This window comes from Pteropus vampyrus, unplaced genomic scaffold (assembly GCF_000151845.1).
Source record: "Pteropus vampyrus isolate Shadow unplaced genomic scaffold, Pvam_2.0 Scaffold750, whole genome shotgun sequence".
Lineage (NCBI taxonomy): Eukaryota > Metazoa > Chordata > Mammalia > Chiroptera > Pteropodidae > Pteropus > Pteropus vampyrus.
Window position 1 is genome coordinate 344,668 of NW_011889531.1, and position 24,487 is coordinate 369,154.

The following is a 24,487-nucleotide window of genomic DNA, read 5'->3' on the forward strand; positions in this document are numbered from 1 at the left end:
AGCTAAATTATGAGGATGCTGATGTTTGTCCAGAGAAATTAACAAGGATGCATTTTGACCTTGGGAACACTTGGCTTCCCTGTTGCTGCTGGTGTGGGGGCTGTAGAGTAACAACCCATGAGTCCATGAAAGTGGGAGCTTAAGAAGTCAACCCCAAGGATTGGCTGACTGGAGAAAGAGACCTTCTTCATATTCTTCTTTTCTACACTTCATAATCCCTCATGTGACATTTGGATACTGTTGACATTGGTCACCAAACCCTGGTCATTCCTAACACTTCCTGCCTGCTTATGTCAAATACTGCATTTCCCATGGAAAGCATCATTGCTTTCATCGAAGATTGCAAATCTACTGCCACTGGCATCCTTAAAATTGAGACTCAAGATCAAGTTCCCTAATGGACAGCCACCACTCTCGATCACTTGGCAGACCACACTGAACAGCTTACCTTGTGCTTACGCTTGCCCTTTGGGGCAGGTTTCTCCACAGCTGCAACAACAGTCTGACGCTTGGGTTTCGAGGCAGTCTCCTTGTGGTCTGGCTTGGCTGGTGCTGCTTGGAATGAATTGTGGCCAGGGACTCTAGATAGTAAGTCAAGGTTGATCTTCACCCAGAGATTTTTCAGATTCTCATGCTCTCGTAGAGGGGAAAGAAGCTCAGTTTGCATGACAGGGGCAGGCGAAAAAGTTGGCTCCTCATTATTGATGGAGAAGTTGCTGCCACTGCTGCTGACTAAGGTGCTGAGGGTCAGGCTAGCACCACAGGTTTCCTTGTATTTGGCAAAACTGCTCCCCGGAGCAATAGAAGCGGGCAGGACTTTGATCTGCAGTGTTTCTTCCTGATCTGTGTTGGAATCAGATGTAGACGAATCCGTTTCAATGAATTCCCGGGACTTCGGCACAATTTTGCCAGGCCCTCTGTACTTCTTCTTCTCAGCAGCCAAAGTGATATTTGGCCTTGGTTCTTTCCTAGGCACCGGTTTGTGGGCAGTGGCTTTGCTGCGGCCTCTTGGTGGGTCAGGAAGCTCCACGCTTTCTTTTTCTTTGGGGGTGCTGCTGGTAATATTTGGTTTGGGCCAGGTAAACTCTTCACTGCTGGTGTTCTTCTCAACCTTTTTGGGCTGTTTTTTCCCAATTGTCCTTTGAGAAGCTGTCTCAATTGTTGCTGACAACTTATGCTTCAAAGCCTTTGTTTCTGGAATTTTGTGGGTCGGCCGCGGACGGGCTTTCTCCCTGACAAGACTGAGGAGGGGCCTCTCTTTGGGTTCAGCCAGGACCTGGCTGGGAGTTGTCTTCATTTTGATCTGGACATCCATCGGTTGGATGATAGGAGGAGGCACAGAAATCGTCTCCACGGGTGTTTCATTTTGGCCACAGATAAACGACTTGTTCTGGGATGTCACTTTGTTAAGCCATTTATCCAGCTGCCACTTGTTGGTTGAGGGCGGCTCAGGCTGCAAATTGAGAAAGAGCAGCAAGAATGAATTTCACATCTGGGAAGAATTCAGGAAGCCCTCAATACATTGGCTGTTTGCTGGTAAAAGCTTTGGATGTTAAGTGACCATTCATGCATTTACAAACACACACACAGACTCTACATTAATCACATTACCTAGAGAGCCAAATAGTCCACAGACCAGCCCTGATCTACTTATTTAAACTCATTTCTACTCTTCTTCTGAAAATATTCTCCACTCTGGCTAGGTAGGAAAGAATTATTCACAGAGAGTTTTTCCAGTGAGTGGGGAGGCCTAGGAGAGAAACCTGGTCCCCAAATCCTTTGGTGGGACTCATTACTCAACCTCTCACCAGGAGGCAGAGCTAATGATCTCTGGTCCTGAAAAGAAATGCAAGCATGCCTCAAGTGTAATTCAAAAGGAAAAGCTTTCTATCTGCCAAAGTACCAGTGCCTCCTATACGATGCTATAATTCACTGCAAAAAGAATAGGTCTTTTGTATTTTTACCAAAGGATGAAAATATTTCACTTCCAAAAAAAACCACTGTACTTTCCTTGGTGTATGGGCAATAACCAATTTATGGCGACATGCATGCCTCCGTTAGCGTCCGCTGTTAAGTCATAGAAATTATACGTACAATTCGGGTGCTGGATTCTCAACCTTGAATTCTGCCTGTTGATCTAAAAGAGCCATCATTTTCATTAGAACTGCTCTTTTTTTTGAAAGACAACAACAGAGGCTATGGCATCAGCCAATAGAGTGTGACAGAATTAAAAACACTTGAGTAGCTGTGATTCCAACCTGCACAAGGAGATGGCAGCTAAGGGTACAGGAAATTGTATTGGCTGCCACCATTGGTGGCACAGCTCTGATGTGAAAATGGGAACACACAGAGCCCATTTTCAGTTCTGGCCCTACCACCGTCAGCCTGTGAGACCTTGGGAGAGTTCTTTCTTAATGTCTCACAATCTTATTCTCTCATCTGTAAAATGGGGATAATAATAGCAAGGTTGTTATGAGGATGGAATGAAAAAATGCAGGTTAAGGGCTTCTCACAGTGCTGACATGTGGTCCACGTTCAGAAAGCATTAGCTGTTATTAATAGTAGTACTATTACTACTGCATTTACTATTATCCTTTTATTCAATTAGCAATAATCACGCCTTGGATAAAGCTCATTGGCTACAGCCAATACACAAAGCTCTTTTCTGATTATTGAAAAATGAGTGTGTAAAGAGCCACAGAAGGAAATGCTTGCTGTATGAGGTGCTGGCTTTGGGGAAACTGAGGCGCTATCCTGGACACAGAATAGAGGGGAAGGGGACATTCTTTCATTTTAAAACGATAATTTCAGTATTTTATGGGATGGGCTCATGTTAAATATTTTCTTGAATTATTATCCAACACACTCAAAGGATGCAAACTGAAAAGAAAAATGTGACCTTTTAACTAAGACTTCTTAGTCTTATTAGCCAAGGTGTCCCCAGAGCCAGAAGTGGGTCTTGGCTGGCTTCACTGGTTCTCTCGAAAGAGAAGTTGCTAGCCCAATTTACACGTGCTGAAGCTCAAAGGCTCAGAGTAGCTAAGTGAGTCACATGGTAAGTGAGTCACACAGCAAGAAATCTGTCTGTTAGGGACCATGTAGATATGTTTTAGAGGGGAAAAAATGTGCTATCAAATACCTATGTTTCTGAAGTAGTTATTGTGTTAAAAGAACTATTGTGCTGAAAGTGCCAGTGTATGTGTGTTGAGGGTGCTGCCTTGGTGATAGGCAAATTGTAGTTGGAGCCCTGGCCATTTCACCCACCTCTGGAGTGGCCACACGAGGTGCCTCATTGGATTCGCTGTCAGTGGTGCTGCTTTCAGTATCTGAGTCTGACTCTGAGCTGCTCTCTGAGTCACTGGAGCTGCCGGATCCCCCACTGGCTTGCACTGCAGGTAGGGGCTGAGGTGTGGCCAAGAGTGGGCTGAAAGAAAAATGACATTATTCATTGCCTTTTTTAGTTCAAACCGGCTGGAAAAGAGGCCAGTTCAGTGTAAGGACCTATAATCTGTGAGATACAAGAAGAGTGGAGTGTTCTGTCCCATTTACAGATGGGAAACATGAGGTCTACAGTCAAAAGTTTCATTAGAACCAGGTCTGAGTGTGTCCAAGTTCATTGGGTTCCATCATATTGCTCTCCCTCCCAGGAAAACCTTGCCTCCCTCACTCCACATGAAAACTGTAAGCCAACATTGCATGCAGATATAGATGCATAGCCTTGGATCCTTAATGGCTCCATTTTCTTTTTCAGTTAAGATAATTTTCATTTTCTGTTACCATCTTTTTCAGAAACCCACAGGTCTGTCAATGGGTTCTGATCCTAGCTATACACACAGTATAATCCTCTCACCAAGAAGGAGTGGGTTCGATTCTCATTTTAATCAGAGGAAACTGAGGTCCAGAGAGGGCAAGGGGCTTCCTCTGCCTCACAGCTAGTCAGAGAAGTGAGACTAAAATCATGGCCTCCCAGTTCTCTCAAAGGGCAGGGGCTGTGTAAAGCAGTGGTCCCCAACCTTTTCAGCACCAGGGACCAGGGCTCCTATGAGAATCTAAGGCCTGATGAGCTGAGGCGGTGATGCTAGCGCTGGGGAGCGGCTGCAAATACAGATGAAGCTTTGCTTGCTCACCAGACAGTCACCTCCTGCTGTGCGGCCCTGTTCCTCACAGGCCACAGACCAATACTGGTCCAGGGCCCAGGGGTTGGTGACCCCTGATGTAAAGCACATTCACTGCTGGGTGCCTAGCCCCCAACACCATGGTGACTAGAGTTGATTGTATGAATAAGGGAATGAGAGGATGTACTTCTGAGCCTCCTCCGCCATAATTTTTGTAAACTCTTTGTAACCTCTTACCAGTAGGTATGATCTTAAAGGATCAACCATCTCTAATGATTGATTTTAAATTTGTACGGCTGACCAAAACATTTGAAAGTTGACACCATTTGCACTCTGCCTTTATTGACAATCAATACTCTTCCTTACTAATCATTTGCTCTCTGTGCCTTGTAACAAATCAACCTCAGCTGCCTCTTGGCACTCTGGGCTACATCATTGCCTTTCTGTCCTTTTTGCTCATTGTCTCTTTAGACTGAGTTTTGCTCTGCTTTCATTCAGAAATTGGGATCTAAACTCAGGGGAGGGTTCTCATCTCTCTCTATCTCATGAGCCCAATCCTGATTTTGGAGATAAGTTTAATCATGATGAGGGGCAGGCTGAGGGCCAGGGCATATTTGTCACTATGCAGGGGCTGCCCCAGCGATCTGCCTGGATGGTCATCCAAACCGCATTCCCTCTCACACTCCCAGCTCCCTGCCTGGCTCCTCCCCACTCAGCTCAGTCAAGAGAGCCCAGGCCTGGTCCTGGAGGGCACCTGGAGAAAAAAGGACCCCAAGGACCCTTCTGCCCAAGACTCTGTAAACACGGAGCATTAGTCTTTGCCTGCCCCCACTTCACGCCTTCATGGGAGCCCATTCATCTCCAACATTACAGCTCTTGCCCACTGAGCTGGAGCCATACTCATCTGCTGCTTGGAAAGGAACAGGGTCCCTTTCAAACCAGCATGAGCTCCTCATCAGACACTATCCAATGCAGTGAGCCTTTTCATTACATGTGCCTTGTGTCTCTAAAGCCTGCCCCTTTAATCTCCCAGGTAGGTATTTTCTTTCATACAGCAAAAGCTCATTTTAAAATGCTATCTGCTAAGTAAATGTTATCTGCTAGTACATTCCTCTGCCAAATACACCAAGAAATTAGGAGAAGTAGAAGAAATAGGGAACTGTATCCCTTGGAAAAATGCATGTGTGTGTGTGTGTGTGTGTGTGTGTGTGTGTGTGTGCACGTGCGTGTGAATGCAACAGTTTTAAATACAGCACAGAGCATCTGCAATACTAAGACTACTGGCTGGTGGATTCAGAGATAAAATCTAACTTGTACTCTCGTTTATGATAGTCAAGTTAAAAGGCTGTTTCTTAGTTTTCTTCCATATCCATGCATTCATTTCTGGCATCTCATAAGACTCTGGTCATTCTAATATCACCAAACTAGAGTTTAGATTTACTTTGGAATATTTCCTGATAGAGATTGTATTTACTGGATGATTTCTGAGCAATTTCTATAAGAAACCAAATAATCTCAGGGATTATTCCCTCAAAACTAAATGCACTGAGGTGAGATATACATCAAGTACAGATGTGTTATTTACTAGAATAAACTTATTTCTCAGCTAAATCAAAAGAACTTTACAGACTTAGTAGAAACTTGTATATGCGTGTCTGTATACAGGTGTTCCTTATCCAAACCCCTTTGGAGGGCAGATGAATTTAGATATTTGATATTTAGATTAAATATTGATATTTAGATTTCTTTAATGAAAAAAAAGTAATCTGGTGAATATACCATATATATAATACCCCAGTGGGAGCTGGGAAACATGCTTTAATAAAAGTAGTTAACATTGCTACAGTAACATTCACAGTAAGAGTACTAAATAAAGACTTTAAATAAATATCTGCCCATCAGTTTAGATCAGGTTTTATCATTAAATGAGTTTCTCTCAAAGTTACTGAAAATAACAGTTCTCAGAACTTGTTAAATTTCAGAATTGTGATTAAGGGATTGTAATGTGAACAGAAACCATATATGAAAAATTGTCTATAACTATATGTATAAGTTAATATAGATATATAGATATAGTAGGTATGAAATAAAGATTATTTCAAACACAAGAGTAACTTTGACTGAGACCCAAAGAAATGAGACCTGAAATTATTTTTCCCTCAGACTTTTACAGATAAATCATACCCACACTGATGGACATAGATACTTGGGGGTGAGAGAGAAGGTGGTCTTGAGTTCAGAGAGGACATCATGAGAAATCAAACTCATTTGTGGGAGAGAATAACAGTTATTTAAAATGGAAGCAAAAGTGCTCTCCTCTATATGTTCCTGTGCCTCTACTATCCATCTGCTGTTCTTGGGGTTTCTAGAGAATCTGGCTGCACACAGCTGCTGAGGAATGTAAATCATACATCTGAGTCTGACTCCGACTTCTTGTGGGCCCACCTTGTTGTACCCAGCTGGAGCCACTCCCAGGGACAAAAAATGAGTACGAAATGAAAACACTGTCTTCACAAGCAGGACAAACATCAGTATCAGAATGATTGGCCCAGGGTCATATTCTTATCTAGAATTCACGGCAGAACTTTCCAAATATCAAATCATCACAATATTTCACTTTCAGTTCTTCACTGAAGCCGTTAGCTGTTCAGCTAGTTAAAATCACTCTGCTACATTTATTTTCATATGTCGCTAATTTATTTTCCAAATGTATATTAAAGTGGTTATGAGTGAAGCTAGCCCATGCAATACTTGATTCTGCCTAGGACATGAAGAATTAATGTGCGATTTACACATTCTTCATTCACCAAACTGTATTAGAATTATTTCCCATGCACCATTTACTCTCATATGTTAATAAAGTGCTTTTAAAAAGAATGCTAGTGGTTACAACAAAGATAACGTGTGATACTAAAAATCATTAACATTTAATATATTAAACCATCTACTCTGCAGTCTGTAAATATTACAAGCATACTCTATGACTTCACCTCTAGTATAATAAAACTTCTCAAAGGACTCATGTTTATAACAAATTCAAAGTCAACTGCTCAACCTTTTCAAAGATAAGATTTTGCTATTGTGTTCATCAGAGTCAGCAGTTTTTACTCAGCGGACCAAGCCTCATTTTTAATCCCAACCCATTTAGTAAGTCTTCATGGTCATGAACCAGACTGAGGGCAAAGACGTTGCCTTAGCAAGACAATGACCCTTGTGGAGAAATCCAGGGCTAGGGAAGATTGAAGAACAGGCCAGTGAGAGAGAAGTTTTGGAGGCATTTCAGGTGTCTTCTCCAGACAAGGTTGGTTGGCCATACCGTGGAAGGCTTGAGTACCAAGGGAGAAAGATGAGTTTTAAGTGGTAGTCTAGGCACCTTAATCTCTAGACACAATGGTCTCTCTATACTGATACTGACCAGGCCTTTTGTAATAATAGGCTCAATTTATGACACCAGAAGATAGAGAGCTTGGAAGGAACTGGGATTATTTCTCCTGGAGAAGACTCTGGGGTGAGGAGGAGGGCGGTTCATATGATGATAGTTTTCAAAAAACTTATAGTCTGTCCTATGGAAAGGGGCATAGGCTTCTGCTGAGGTCCTTTCAAGGTTAAACTAAGGTCAAAAATTTAGAGATCTAGTCGGGAAGATTTCACCTCAATATCACGAAGGACTTTTAAAAGTCTATAGCTGGCCACAGAAAAAAAGCCCCTACTTTGTAGGCCAGTGAGCTTGATACCCTTAAATGCGTGAGAAGACATTAGCACAATCCAATCTACCTCTTAAGGCAGGTCTGAAATGACCCACTCTTGGCCACACTTTACCAGTCACAGAGCTCTTGCGTGAACCTTTGTGGATTAAAGCTGCATTTTAATAAGAGTGTTTCATAAATCAGATTTTTCAGTAATTCAGATTAACAGCCTCCAGGAAGCCGAACACCTACATCCATGCTGTCTGATTCTAATCCTAATTTAACTGCGAATTCTTTTCTTTGAAAATAAATAGGGATGACAAATTGGCCATTCTGCTCAATCGAGCTGTGTGGGCATCCAAAAAGGAAAGGTTTCAGAATGGGTAATGACTTTGTAGTAGGAAACGCATATAGCAAGGCTTTGACAAGCAAGTTCACCAGGTATTGATTTTGGCAACATATTTCATGAGATTCAAAACTTGCCAAAGACACATAGCATGAGCTGTTTAATGGGGGAGTCCTGTACTAAACCCTTTTCTTTAGTTGAGACTTATACAAGTTTCATCAACATGACTCTTTTGCAGTTTTATAGGGATCAAATGTCTATCAGATAATTTGAAATGCTTCTGTATTTGATGTCATCATTAAGTTGTAAAGGGATGGCCCAAGGGCAAAGGAATCAACATTTATAACTGATCTTGCCTCTCTACCTCGTTTTCCTCTGTGAACTCTGGGTTTCTGGAATGGGAGGAGATATCTGCCTCACCACACTAGGCCACTAGGGGCAGACACTTGAACCCTGAACCTATTCTGGCTAGGGCGTGGGAGGAAGCCATTTTTTTCTGCGTCTGTAGGTTTGAAATCTATTCCACCTACCTCCAAAAATCCATTTAGCCTAATTGTCCCATAGAAAGTGTATACATAATATATAAAACAGACAAAAGCAGAGCTGTCCCAGTGGAAACAAGGAATGGGGCAGCCAGTAGGGGGAGGGTGTTCCCAGCAGCTTGTCCTCCTCCCTAGGTCAGCCCTCAAGCACAGTTTGAAAGTAGAGTATCTCATATCCCAATATTATCATAAGCAACTCAGAATCAATTATTCCCTGTGTCAATAATGCTCTGATACTACTGACAAGCGGATAGTGAATCACGGAATGGCTTCAAGAGATAATCTTTGCCCAATGTGTGTATATTGGGTATTTGTCCTTCTGTCTGGTCCTGAAGTCTGAAATGGAGTCTGCTTAACGTATTTGCAAAGAGTAATAAGGAGATGCACATCTATCTGTTCATATTTATTTTCACAGGCAAGTTACCACACATTACAGTTGAAAGCCCTGACCAAGTGAAGAGATAGATCTATGGTGGGCAAAATAATGACACCCTCCAAAAATGTCCACATCCTAATCCCTGGAAGCTGTAAATGTGGTACATCACGTGGCAAAAGGGACTTTGCGGATATGAATAAATTCAGGATCTCGAGATGGGGATATGATCCTGGATAATTTGGCTGGCCCCAATGTCATTGCAGGGTGTCTGGGACCCAGAGCTTCCCATTAGGAAGGCACTAGTAGATTACTGCTACTGCAGTGGGCAATGAAAGAGGTAATATCTTCCAGAGAAGCTGCAAGTCAACCATTTGGAGCTTTCGTGATAACTGGAAATGACTGGCTCCTCACATTTTTCGATCACAGGCAGTTAGTGCCTATTTCTCCTAATTTACCTGACACTACTTCCTTTCTGAGGTGGTGATGTTAATTTATTTGTGCAATTCCTTTTCATAATTACATTTGATTCACAATCAATCATGGCTTGGTTACCCTTTTTGTGGACTGACCAGCCCCAGGCCCTAGTCCTCTGTTCCTGCCTGTGCCTTTTCTCCCATTTTCAGTCTACTTTACATATCTAAGAACAGCTACGTTTCCCCTACTGGTTTTAGATGATTTCATTTTGAGCATTACCTTGGATACAGTATTATCGCAGGTGGCCTTAAGCTGAGTACTTACATAAGGGTTTCGGTTTCCCCATCTGTAAAATGGAGCTAATACATCACATAGGCTTATAAAGAGACTAAGTGAGGGCATTTAGTTTAGAGAACTTTATTAATGGTGCTTCTCAAACTTCAGTGTGCATACAAATCACCTGGAGATCTTATTAACATGCAGATTTTAATAATGGATCTGGAATAGATCTCAAGTTCTGCATCCCTAATATATTCCCAGATGATGCAGACTGCTCTGGCCATTCAGATATAAGCTGCTGGGGGAAAAATTAGTTGATGAATTTTAAACTAAAGGCTAAAACACAGTTTGAGGTCAACTGTGGATTTTCTTTTTCCATAATTATTCTGTCCTCCTTTAGCAACAGAGAAAATTGACAGTGTTATGTCATATTTAATCTAACCTGGTCAAGTGTAAGCTTTCTTTAGGCAATTATTCCTGAAGAGGTTTTATCAGATTCCTTCCTGGACCTTACAACTTTCCTCAGGCTACCTGCATGAACCAAGGGTGAACCGTATGCACTATTCTTTCCTCTGAATGTGTCCTATGGATCACTACAAAGGTCAAAAGTGGCTTGCCGCTGTCCTAGCTGAGGATCAGTGTGGTATTAGACTGCATGAATGGCCATGGCTGGGAACTAGAACATAATTCGTAATGATTGTACTAGTCTTAGCTACGATGTACAGAGCATGCACTGTGTGCCAGGAATTAGGTTCAGCACTTTTCCTGTGTTTCTTTTGTAATCTTCACAACAGTCCTTTCAGTTAGACACTTTTACTACTTCCATTTTACAGCTGAGAAGATTGAGGCTTAGTACCAAACAATATCATGTCAAAAATAGTTTTAAGGGAAGTTTATGGGACAAAGTTCAATATGCAGTTTCAAAGAAACAAAGAACAAAAACAAAACAAAAGCAAGCAAGCAAACAAACAAACAAACAAAAACAAGGCATCTGGATTCAGCCGCAGTGCAGTATGAGGTAGAGATGACACAGTGAAAGATGCCAGCATGTTCCCCGTAGGGCTGGTCAACGCTGGCTAAATGGGCCATTGTATCTTGAGAGCAACACAATTTGCATTTAGAAGAATAAACTGATCGTTTAATTTTTCCTGGAAATAATTTAAAAGACACACTGACTTTTCTGCTATCAGTCAGAGCTGTTTCAATCAAACAGCCAAAGAGGTGTAAAAAACCTTATACGGCTAAGTATTTTTGTCTCTTTTGCCTTTAAAGTCCATTTTAAAAAATGGAAGCAAGGGAGAGAATGAAGGCAAGCAAGTGGACATGAACGCTGATTCCTGTGGGCCTGGTCTCCACTAAAGCAGACAATGAATAACTGGCAGCTCGCATTCATAAGGAACTCGGAGAGGGCTGGATGCCAGAAATCTATAAAAGGTCAAAGCCTTCCGATAAAGAATTACAACGGTCACAAATCCTAGATGAAGCAGGGTGTGTACTTTGACTAGGTGACTTAAACCTGGAAGCTGTTTCCATGCAGGAATCTCCCACTGTGTCTACAGAACTGGTCTGGAAATAGATGGGGCCAAACTGCCTGCCAGGAGAGCCCAAGCAGTGGGCAGGCTGGATTCCCTGGAAGGAGGCAAAGCAGGCTGGACACAGGCTCAGAGTGGCTCAGCACAAGCCTCTGCCTTTTTCTTTGCTTGGTGTCTTCTTTCTGTTGCCCACCATGCTTAGAGTTACCTCTTGATTTGGGAGATGGGCATTCCTCTTCCAAGCTCTCCCTAGACTACATTTCTTCTTTAATGGCTCTCAACGCCAACCTCCTCATCAGTATTGTCTGCTCCCCTTCATGTCTGCTTGTTAACTGATGTGTCATGAACACTTGATTTACAGGGTGAGCTTCCAGGGCCAGAGGGCTTATCAACCACACACATGCGCATACGCGCACACACGCACACTCTGTAAAACACCCGGTGCTCTTAAGACACCCTAAAGTAAAGCCACGAAGAAGTCTTCTGTATAGATCTCTGTGAGAACCATTTGCAGACACATCTACTGTCTATCGTCTATGTATCTATGATGCGTCCCAATAGAATACCACCATTGTTGGATCTGCACTTAAAAATACTTTTTTAAGTGCAGAGCACTTGATAATGTTCCAGCATTTTCACTCTTATGACCTCATTTGATTGCTACAAGAATACCGGTGGTGGTGGAGCCAGGGGAGGAGGCGTTAGATGAAACAGGTGTCCTCCCCACTTCACTCATGAAGCTCTGGGACATTTTAGCCAGAGTCATGAGGCTGTGACCCAAAGGGGGGAGCGGTTCACCAGGCTACTGTGACTGTTTCTTAAACATTAAGTCCAACTTGATAAAATGAAAAAAATCAGGGATCCACTACAATATCCATCCTTGTAATCCTATCAAAAGGCACCAGGAACACAAAATTAATCCCACTTTCTTCAAGTGATCCAGTGAGATAGGTTGCAAGAATTTGGTGTCGAAAACAGTGAAGACCATCAACTCTTTATGCTAGGAAAATCTTGTTGCATTTGACTCATTCAAATGACAAATCTCACTGAGACTGAAGAAAAAGACATAGTCGACAACTAATAATTCTCCATATATTAATAGTTCATGAAGATTAAATAGGGAAAACTTAAATGTCTTTTATGTTTCACCATGTTTATTGTGTATTTTTTTAAAAAACACAATAAACATGGTACTTAATTCAAAATATACAGGAAGGAATACAATGAAAAGTGTGTCTTCTGACCCTTTACTGTCATCTTACCCAATTTTCCAAAGTTTTCCACTGTTACCAGTTTCTTATGATTCTTCCAACGATATTCCATACACTTCTGAAGAGTGATATGTGTGCTTTTAAAATAAAGGGTTTTAAAAAAATTATAAAAGTAATACCTAAAAAATTCCTGTATGTGGAATGGCAGGGCATTCAATGAATGGCATTGAAAGTCACATACGTAATTTCTAAAAAAATGCTCACAGTTTCCTTACTGAATGTGTCTTCATAAACATGTCTGAAATATACTGTAAACATGAGCATTAAAATACCTAAGTGAGTCTATGGCTATGCCACCCTGAACAAGCCCAATCTCGTCTGATCTCGGAAGCTAAGCAGGGTTGGGCCTGGTTAGTACTTGGATGGGAGACCACCTAGGAAGACCAGGTGCTGTAGGCATAAAAAAATTTAAAAAATTAAAATAAATAAATAAAAATAAAAATACCTAAGCGAATGGCAAAAATAGCAACTTGCAAAATTGCAGTATCTCACCCTAACACAAGGAAGAGGAAGTAACATTACACATCCATAGCCGTGAGGAGCGGAAGCTGCTCAGACAACTCTTCTGAGTGGAACCAGGCCACGTGTTCCTTATCAGGAAACAGTCACTGTCTGTACTACACCATGAAACTACTTAAAGATGTGGTCAACATGTGCCCTACAACAATCCCTGTCTTGCCTACTCCTCATTGCAAATCAGGTGTTCTTTTCTTATTCTCCTTGACCTCACTCCCTGTTGGACCAAAAGCTTTGACTTTTTTTTGTACTTGGTCCCAGTGACCATAGACAATATGAGATCTCATATTATCTGTGGATCCAGAATTTACAATGACTTCCTCACAGACAGATGCACTGCTCTCTACAAGATTTTAGAGATCTATCTCCTTCATCACTCTACCTTAGTGCCAGTTTTTATTCCCCTCTATTTCCAACACACCTGTCACTTTTGTCTTCTCCCTGCTCCCGCATTGCCTCTGTACCTCTGCTTACCCTGTTTATTTTTGTGTGTGTGTCTAGAATGACACTTTCCCCTTCTCTTCTGCTTGCTTAAATCTTTATCTTTTAAGCTCAAATTCAAATAACATGAAGTCTCCTCCAGCAACTTTAATTTTCACAGATACCGCCCTGTTCTGATTTCTTTTCACTAATTGCATCACAGTTTATCACATAATTATTCTTGAATTATTTCATAGTGCTAACCTTTTGCCTTCCCAACTAAATTGTGCATTCCTCGATGACAGGGGCCAAACTGTACAATCATTTTGTGTATTCTAGGGTGACCAGAATGATAACTCATATATAATTTTCTTGTTATGAAGAAATACTCCAAATGGCCTCATAATGAATAGAAAATCAGCAAAAACAAGGTCACCTGGTAATGAATAATACTTAACTATGAAACGTCTATATATCGCTGACTCTCAACAGAAGTCAATACTTAGGCCAGCGTATGCAACAACAAAACAACCTGAATCATAAGTTAATTTGATGAAAATAGTTAAGCAAATAGGTTGCCTGATGATGGATTTATAACCTTTCAAGTGGTTGTGTGGATAGTGACCCTTCATATTGCCCAACCCTTTGCTCAGCTTCAGTTCCATTGACAAAACACAACTTCTTTCAATGGACATTTTAATGTAATTGGTATTTAAAGTAACAGTCATTGATGAGTCATGTACATGCACTAACATAAGAAATAAATGGTGTGGCTCTTATTGAGAATGAATGCCATATACACACAGACCTTCCTATTTTTAATTAAAATGATGATTCCATTATTCCAATTTGTGTAAAATGTGATCTACTCTCGTCATATCATTTTGATACATTAACCAGCCCAGTCTACATCATGCCTGATATTAACTCCCTTCCTAGTTGATGATTTTTTTCTAGTGGCATAATTAATTTCCTCATGGAAGAAAAAATATTCAATCAATTTGGGATTAAATATGAGGTTGAAGGACTTTCACAGAAGACAGAACTAAATCTCCTAGTCCACATGCATTGCTAATTATGACACACTCACATTAAGAACAAGAAGGTGTTCCCTTCCCATGATAAATGGGCCTGAAAATCCTCCCCAGCATTTACTATAAATCACAAAATCCATTAATAAACAGGCAGGAAAAAATGACAGTTTCTACAAGAATTCACTCCCATTCTTTGCCTAAGACTATCAATGTCATATTTAAAACTGACATCTTAAATCTTCTATACAGAAGCTCTCTAAGTCAAAAAAGCCCAGCTATTTTAAACAGAATTTCCTACTCCAGTTATTTTGAATGACAGCAAAGGAAATACTGGCTCTTTAATCCCGTAATGCTATCTGCCTGAAAATTGTACCTTACAGCTAATAGTTTCCTTTTTCATCAATGCTAAAGTAAAGGAGGTCAAGTGCAAATGAGAGAAGAGGGGACCACATTTTCCTCATACTTGGGGAGCTCATTTGATCTTGCACCCAACGCATTTTTGATGTCAAGAGGAAAAGTCTGATCATGGCCATCAGTAATAAGATAGCTAAGTACAGGCAGCCTTTTTCTACGTTGACTCATGTATATGGAACGGCAGAGCTTACACTTGAATCTAGATCAATAGCAACAAGAATGGCAATCCCATATTACAAATGAATCCAGAGCCACTTAAAAGCTGACATAGAAAGAAATGGAAACAAACTTAGGCATTTATCTAAGAACTAGAAGGGTCTGTGATAATGACAAACAGGTTAACAATAATAAGGCCAGGGTGTTTGGTTTTGTTACTAAGAATAATTTGTCATGTGGAGGAATTGTCCTGCAGAGAGTTTGAGGAATTTAGCAATTCCAAAGAAGGCAGAATTTAGAATTAAAAGGGTTTCAAAACAGACAATTAAAAATGCCTTCTGAGGTTAAGAAAATTACATTCGTGGACATCAGAAAAACCTGGGAATCTGCATGTCCTGAGAGTTACATCAATAGCAAGTCGCAATTATACAGGGTCCCTACCAGCTAAGCCCAAACATATGTACATCTCAGGGATTACAGTGAAGACAAGACATTCACAACTTGGGGTTGGGAACAGATGTTAAATGTCCAAAACAAGAAAAAATATGCTCACTTGCAAATCAGATAAGATATGTACTTTTTAAACTGAGATGTATGTTTTCTAGCCTGATGGTATCAATATCTCAAATGCCATTGCAGTTTCCGGGAGCCTACATTGCTCTAGCTTCATAAGGATAAGACCCTGGTACATCACTCTGACAGTTGGAAATGGACAAAAAATTGGTGGAAAAAAATATTTTCCAGAAAGATTATGTATTAAAATGTGCCCTTTGACTATAATTATATTTCAATATGTATTTCAGGAAACTATGCCTAAATTCAAGGTGTTTGAGAGAGAATGTGTGTGTGCCCATGTTTGAGTGAGTGTGTGTGTGTGCATGCTTGTGAATGTATGAAAGTGTGTGTTTGTGCATTTGAATGAGTGTGTATGTGAGTGTATATACATCTATTGGCTACAATCCAAGATGGCAAATACCAAAAAAAGTAGAATAATTTCAGCATCAATTAAAATGGCTAAGAAATAAAACAGTATTGGGAGAAGTATAATCCTTCAAGTGAGATGCATAATATTAATTAAAAAATACTATTGATATTAGCTAAGGACAGAAATGTTGATTTCTGTAGTACATGTTGGCCATTAGTCATTTAATAAAGAAGATATTGTGGCCGGCCAATGTTTATATTAACCCTATTTGGGTTCTTCTAGCCATATTTTAATAGCATACACAAATTTACATTCACATGTATGAGTCAAATGTTACTCAAGTTCTCATCACACACACAAAGGTTAGTTTTACAAATAAGGACATGTAAAGGCAAAAAGTCTGAAAGAACTGAAGTAGTGGTTATTTTTCTATCTGTCAGATATGATTCATTAAATATACAAAGGAAATGGGAACTCTTTCAAATAACCATGAAACTCATGAAAACTGATAGGCTTCTAATATATGGAAAAAACCTACGTATTTGTCAACAGATGAATGAATAAAAAAAAGTGATGTGATGTGTGTGTGTGTGTGTGTGTGTGTGTGTGTATATATATACATATAATGGAATATTATTCAGCCTTGAAAAAGAAAGAAATTCTACCATTTGCAACAACGTGGATGAGCCTGGAGGACATTATGTTAAGTAAAATAAATCAGACACAAAGAAAAATACTGCATGTTCTCACCTATCTGTGTCATCTTTAAAAAAATTCCAACTCATAGAAGCAAAGAGTAGAACACTGGTTGCCAGGGGCTGAGGAATGGGGCAAAGGGGGAGATGTTGGTTAAAGGGTATGACCTTTCAGTTATAATATGAATAAGTTCTGAAGATCCATATACAGCATGGTGACTATAGTTAGTGATGATGTATTGTATACTTGAAATTTGCTAAGAGAGTAGACCTCAAGTGTTTTTGCCACCAAAAAGATAAAGTAATTGTGTGAGGAGATGAAAATGTTAATTAGCTTGATTGTGGTAATTATTTCACAATATCTATGTATATCAAAACATCACATTGTACACCTTGAATATATGCAATTTTTATTTGTCATTCATACCTCAATAAAGCTGGAGAAAAAAAAAACTAATAGGCTTCCAGTTGGGGGTAGGATGATGATAAATTCCTGGTGCTGGAACTATGGTTTATATAGAATTGGCCTACTCTTCAAGTAGTATAGATGATCTAATATATACCTAATATTGATGCTCTCCTAGATATTTTCAATAAATTTTTATCTTGTCCAGAAAAATAACAAGGCATAGAGTTACTTTTCTTTCCTCTTCCTCTTCTCCCTCTTCTTCTTCCTCTGTCTCATTTTGGTATCTTACTTGTAAGTCTCATTATTCAACATAATACTGTCCATTTTTAATGGTCTTTTATTTCCGAATTATATTATAAAATGACATGAGAGAGTCCAGTTTTAGAAATGTTTTCAGTCTCTGCCTTTTTGAATTATTTGAGTCATTATAATGGGAGAATTTTGTCCCCAAACCTCCTCTAAATAATCTTATATGCCTATAACAGGCTAATGCTATGAAAAATAACATTACAAATCAAATATTTCAAAGTTTTTAATATCTATATTTCAAACAGTTCTCAGTTAACTCCATTATATAATGAGCAAGGAGAAAGAACCCGACCTCCTGTAATTTGCATGTTATTAATATTGTTACAGAAGAGGGCAAGAAAGGGCACAGCATCAACTGAAACATAAAGAGATTTTAATCACTGCTTCCCTTGCTGTGCTTTTCTTTTAGAGATGGTATCTTTGGGAGCCCATCTTGTGTTAATTGTGTTTCCAAATTGTACACAGATCTGCAAGAGGAGACCAAAGCAACTTTTGCTCTGTGATTTTACTTCCCTTTAATATGATGGTTTATACACTGTGGTTTATTCATTTACTGGTCTGATGGTTTTTATGAGTTGATTTCAACATAGGTTCTTTTCTAGTATCATGTTTTATAAAGATATGGAGAATGTAATATAAGTCTGATACAATTATGGTTATATGCCACGCAAGACAATACTGTAAATATGAGGAGAGTCTAAAAAGCTGCTTAGCAAAATGATCTTAATATACAAGGCAGTGTGAAAATGTAAGAGGAATCTATAATGACAACTAAGATTAGCCATTTGCTCTCTAACCTTATTTACAGAAGCAATCAGAGGTATTCAGGTCGAGTTAATGACCCTGTCTCCAATTAATTCAATTGTCTACAAACAACACTGGTGCAGTGGCTGTCTCAAAGTCTGCCACACAGTCTCAGAGGGAATACATAAGACTCCATTAAAAGTGACAATAATAATGCATTTATTACTGAAATGCTATTGTATTATAAATAAATTCCTCATGTTAAATTATGCTCCACGCTTTAACAGAAATTCAATTACTGAAATAATAAAAAGATGGTGTATTTGCCAAGTGCTTGGACTATAATTTGGCTGCTTAGTTACCAGCAGTTGGCTGTTTTGCAATTTTTCCTTCATAGACTATTTCTTTTGAATAAATGCCAGACTTTTTCATACAAATTTTATGAACAAGTTGCAAAATGAAATTTTGAGCTTTTGAATCCAATTATGAAAGACATAACTAAATCTATTATTGAAAAAAAATTCTAGTAAGCCCTTTCTGCTGTTGTTCAAAACTGTCTGGTAATTGAGGTAAGCACAGGTGCTGCTCATTATGGACCATTGTGCACCATCTGAATTCTGGGAACTGTGGAATTCAGATGGTTTAAACTCTGTTTGTGTGAATAACAAACAGGCCTGATTCTGCACTTGTTTGTACAAGCTTGTACATAGCTCATTTGGGACTTCAAAGACACCTGCTTACCCTTTTGAATCCAAAACAGTATCATTTATGTTCTGGCTATCCTTTCGATGACAATTTTGCAAAAGCAACAGATTTTGTGCTCTCCCCTCATTCCCACCGTCTTTTCTACCATGCATTGACTTCGACACATCCTTGTCTTTGGTGATAAGAAAATTAGTCGAGTCAAGCTATGGCAATTATCCAATGGCAAGAGAAGACACAGAGCATGTGGTGAGAACTCAAGATCTGCTCTCAGTCCATTGTCTTCAGATGGGTCATGTTAAAACAAAGAACCTTTTATCACATTCCTGCTTTCAGAATGCAAAGGAAAAACTACTCTTAACTGTGGTCTCTTCTCTTGTCCCATATGGCCATGGGCCAGAAGCCATCAATTGAGCTGGCTTGCCTGAAGAGGCTGGAGCCTGCACCACAATCCTCTGAGTAATGTCACATGCCAAGCTGAACACCCAACCCCTGAAGTAGTTTCTTGGTGTTATGACTAACTTTAATTATTCAGTGACTTTGCAGTTTTTCTTGTTTTATTGAGGTCTGCTGTTAAGATAACACCTAGAAAATATGGAGTAATGGAGCAGTAGTTCTGTTGCACAGCAAACAAATGTGGGTTACCCCTACATCCAACTCCAACTTTGAGTCCCCCCAACTACAGCTACCACCCTACTCTACCCATAATGACTACAGGAAATAGTAGAAGATGTAGGGAATGAAAAATAGAAGAAATTATGTATGGAAGGTTTTAGGCGTGAAAAGTCTACTTGGACACATCCCAACTCACCCACAGTGTTTACAGAATGTAATTCTTCCAGTTTAGCAAACACTTATACTCCGAGGTCCTAGAGAAGTGTAATGCTAAAGCAGAGGAGTCAACTGATGCCCATGTGCGAAGGCATAATGGAATATTACCCAGCACACTGCTAACCTGACACTTTATTACACGTCTATTTACCTTGTCCATCAGGCGAAAGTTATAGTCATGACAATGCTTAATAAAGCCAATCAAAGTAGCGATCAGCCCAAGTAAGTTCCTGTATGTCAGATATTAAATATGACTAATGTGGTTTGACAGTGCTCCGCAGAAGGTTCACTGGAATCTTATCTTTTCCCTTATCGTTATCACAGAGAGTGCAAGGTAAAGCTCTGCAGGAATATAAATTACTTGGAAACCCTCATAGACAATATTCTACTGTGTCTCATTTGCACTTAAAAAAAGGTGCCCTACAGACCTTATGTACTTTTAAGATTTATCTGAAAGATACATGAAGAAGACTTTCAGCCAAAAAAAAAAAAATGTACATATTTAATGGAATTAGATCTCCGGGCAGGAAAATGTCAAAAGAAAAGGCAAAATATTAAAGCGAATGCAAGGTGCTCCTTCCGCAGCTTTCCTGCTTTGATAAATATCTTCTGGGATGTCATTTACTAGAAAGTCGTGATTTTACAAAATGGAAAAAAAAAAAACCTGGAGTATAAAATATACTCTCTTTATTGCTGAAGTAAGTTTCTATTTTCACATTTCTCTCTGAAATCTGCTTTTGTCAGCCAGAGGCCTTGATATTTGCTTTTATATCTGCTTTTTTATCATTCTTATTGAAAACATAGCAATTATTGTGAAACACTCAAATTGCAGGCATGCTTCTGATTACATAGCAGGGACAGAGCTGGGGCTATGAGTTGACACAAAGTTCTCACATCCTCTCCAGCCTCTAGGAGGAGGCATGTCGCCTGGAAGAAAGATCACAGAGATTTTTTTGGTGAGGGGACGGAATCTGCTAAGAGAGCTGTGGGAAGGCTGGTATGGGGTGATACATGGACTTGTCCTGGAGGGCAGAGAGCACCAAAAGCATTACCTCTGAAAATGAGATTTTGACATAGAGAAGAATGGCAGGGATATGAAATTTGGGCTTAGACTTTTTTAAAAATGCATAGGTTTCTAGTAAATGTTTCAAATGACAAAAAAATAAGCTCTTTGTTAGACTATCGACAAGCCTATCAAGAAAGTTTCATATACATTTAATTTTAAAATAGGTTAGGTTCTTCTCCTGAGTTAGATGCCTGAATATAAGACCTGCACAAGATATTAGGATATGATGTACATCTTCTTTTATCCAACAGTCTCTTATCACTAAACGTTCTTTTCCACCATTACCACCAACATGTAATATAATAACCATAATACAAATACTATTTAGTTTTACTGAGTTCTTACTATGTGCCGTGGCTTGTCCAAGGTCTCACAGCCAGTAAGTGGCTAGGAAGAAACAATTCCACTTTTTGTTTGTTTTTCTGTTTGTTTTGCCAGAACGCACTTTGCAAAGTTCAGCTCTATTTCAGCTAATTACCTGTCCATATGTGCATTTTCAGACAGAACTATTGGAGAAAAGTACTAAAATCTTTAAACATGTTTTCATAAAATTATCTGTAGCCTTCTCTAATGACAATTGAAAAGGCATACTGTTTACTAATTATGCTTAAGTTAGCAATGATGGTGATGATAGCTACTAATTTTTAGGTTCATACTGTGTGACTGGTCCTATGCCAACCAGTTTTCATGAAATCTCACTTAATCCTCACAGCAGCTCCATGGTGCACATAGTATTATCATCCTCATTTGACAGGTAAGAAAACTGAGGTTTAGAGAAGTGAAGCAACTTGTGTCAAGATTTGAATGAAGGTGTTTCTGATTTTAAGGGCTGTGATGTTTTGCTACTATGCTATATTGAATTAACTTGGGATTAACTCAAATATGTAGTTTAAATAAAATATTCATCACTATCATTTTGGTTTCTGGTTTTGAAATACCCAGTTTTAAGAGGCAAATGGCCTTTCAGTAACAATTTTATAAAAACAGAGCAGAGTTATTATATCGTACAGTTGTAGAGGATCTTGGGGATTTTTAATCCATTTCTCGAATTGTCAGAAGGTGAACTGAGGTTCAGCAAATTGAAGTCCTGTGAGTGAAGCAATCAATCTCCTAAACACCCATCTTGATCCCGCTGGCTGTGGCCATTTTGCTTTGGTGGTAGACAGGAGCTGCTGAAAATTGACAACCCAGAGATGGAAATCATTTTATTTAAAACAACCAACTATTTTGTTTTGAGAGTTGGTTCGTGATCAGCCACAAGCCAAAATTTCACTGATTCCACGGTCTAAAAACATAACGGTGACAAAATGGTGTATGTGGTTGTATACATGCGCATGTGCTTAAAGCAGAGAGTCTGATTCCATAGGTCTGCAAGTGACCTCATATCTAGATTTCTTAAGAGACTTCACAGATGATTTGGATGTATGTCCAAATTTGAGAGCAGGTGGCTTAAGAGAAATGTCCTTTTGTATTTCTCCTTCAATGTTGGTATTAGAAAGCTAACGAGCAACTAACATTCTCTCAGTTCATGTATTGGAAAAATTATTCAAATATTTCTATATTGTTATCATGCTGTTAAATAATGATTGTAATAAATTATGGAGCTAATAGCAATAGCATCTTTCCAAGTGTTCAGGCTAAAAGTCTTAGAATCACAGGCTAAAAATCTTGGAATCATTCTTGACTTCTGTATTTTTTCCTATCACCATTCAATCAACCCATGAGCAAATCTTATCTATTCTCTCCTCAAATATATCTAATCCATTCACTCTTCACCAACCTCGCCAACCTGGTCCAAGCCACCATCATTCTCACCTGGGTTATGGCAATAATCTACTTATTATTCTCTCTGCTTCTACCTCTGACAATCATAGTCTCAATAGCGACAGTGTGATCCTAACATGACATAAATCTGATCAGGTCTCTCCTCTACTCACAATCTTCCAGTGACTTTCAACTTAGAGTCTTTCCAATGGCCTACCAGCTCTCATACAATGGTACGACCTCCTCTCCTAACATTCTCACCCTTGCTCTGCTTCAATTGAACTATTTTCTTTACTGTTTCTAGGCACATGAGGTCCTAGCCCATCTCAGAGTCTTTTCATGTGCTAGTCCTCTTCTTGGAATGATCTTCCCCCAAATCTCTGCAAACTCATTCCCTCATTCCCTTTAGGTCTTTACTCAGACACCAGCTCTCAGTGAGGCCTTCCTCAACCACCCTATTTAAAAATGCAACTCCAAAAAAATAATAGTAATAAAAAAATAAAAATGCAACTCCATCCCTTTTTAGCACTGTCTCCTGATTTCTCTCCATAGCACTTGTCAACTTCTAACATATTTTATCTTTATATATTTATGTCATTTATTATCTGTATCCACCCGATAGAATATAAACTCCAGTAGGGCACAGCTTCAGACTATTTTGTTTCTCATTGTATCTCTATCTCCTAGAACAGTGCCTGGCATCTAGTGGTTATCCCATAAACATTTGATGCATGAATGCATGAATAAATGTAAATAAATGTAAATAAATATAAAAGTGTGCATTTCGTGAATTAGGTAAGGTTGGCGGATTTAAAAACTGACAAAGGAAACTGCTAACAATAACAGGGATAAGAGTGCCTGTTTATTGAGCAACTACTCTGTGCCAGGGGCTAAGTACTTGACACAAGTTACCTTGATTATCTCACAATAATTCTCTGAACAGATAGGAACAGTGCTGAAACCAGGTGAACCCAACTGCAGAGAGGTAGTCTATGAGTTTGACATTGGGGGGTGGCAAGGAAGGCTCCTTAGAGTGTATGTAGCTGGATCCAGTTTCCCAGACCCTGAGGTTTGGGTCAGTTAAGCAAACTTGCTTAAAATTACACAGCTAATAATTGGAAGAGCTAGTAGTCAACTCTAGGTCAGTCTGAATCCAGAGCTCTTCCTAATATGCAGAATGGAACAACAAAGAGAGTGGTAGATGCCCACATGACTCATTCTTTCCAAACCCAAAGAAGAGCAGTAGCCTCTCAACAGGTTTCCAAGGAACCAAAAGCAATTCTCACTGGTTTCTAATCTGTACAATTCTTGGGAGATTAAATGGTCTCGGGCCATACCCAATTTCAAACTATGGGTAACTTCAGTTCCCATATTAGTCACTCTTGGAAGCAAATCCGAAATGACAACAATCCATGTAGAGTTTTTGAGAGTTGGACCTGGATAATGTCTCATCCATCACTCTCACTCAACAGCAGAATAGACTGGGGCCCACAGAGGGGAGGGACATGCTGAGTTGGACACAGATTTGATGGGAAAGCGCTAGTCTCTTGGCTCCCAGTGGAGTCTATGACATGTTTGCCATATTGAGGCTGACAATGGCCTAAGTCATGTTTCCCCATATCAGCGATAGCAGCAAAAAGATAGAAATAAAGTCCCAATGACACAGATGGTTGGGTTTAAGGATGAACACACTGTGATCGCCACTCCTTTTCTTTTAGACTGGAACCTTCCCATAACGGTGCTCTGAGCCAGTCCTCCAGCACTCAGCTGGTCAAAAGACATTACTTCCTGATTCCTTTTTGAGGGAGGACCCCACCCCCACTCCAAGTGGGATACAATACTTGGAGCAGGATAGAAAACATGCATCTCAGCCTTCTTCTTACTAACAATCACAAGGGGAAACAAGATAATTTCCTTTTGTCTTTTTAAGTCACATTAGTA

General features: G+C 39.6%; 1 protein-coding gene and 1 non-coding gene across 5 annotated transcripts in view; one reads left to right on the plus strand and one right to left on the minus strand.

Annotated features, from left to right (window-relative positions):
- AFF2 (AF4/FMR2 family member 2) overlaps positions 1-24,487 on the minus strand; it is a 449,558-nt gene that overhangs the window by 37,387 nt on the left and 387,684 nt on the right. For all 4 annotated transcript variants that reach the window (XM_023526244.1, XM_023526242.1, XM_023526243.1 and 1 more), the window contains 2 exons: positions 3,265-3,424; positions 449-1,453 (listed from right to left, as the gene is read on the minus strand). In XM_023526244.1, coding sequence (XP_023382012.1) covers positions 449-1,453; positions 3,265-3,424 — 1,165 coding nt within the window. The remainder of the gene's footprint in view (positions 1-448; positions 1,454-3,264; positions 3,425-24,487) is intronic.
- Positions 12,842-12,960, plus strand: LOC111734065. The gene has a single exon (XR_002778295.1). It is a non-coding gene; the product is annotated as a 5S ribosomal RNA (ribosomal RNA).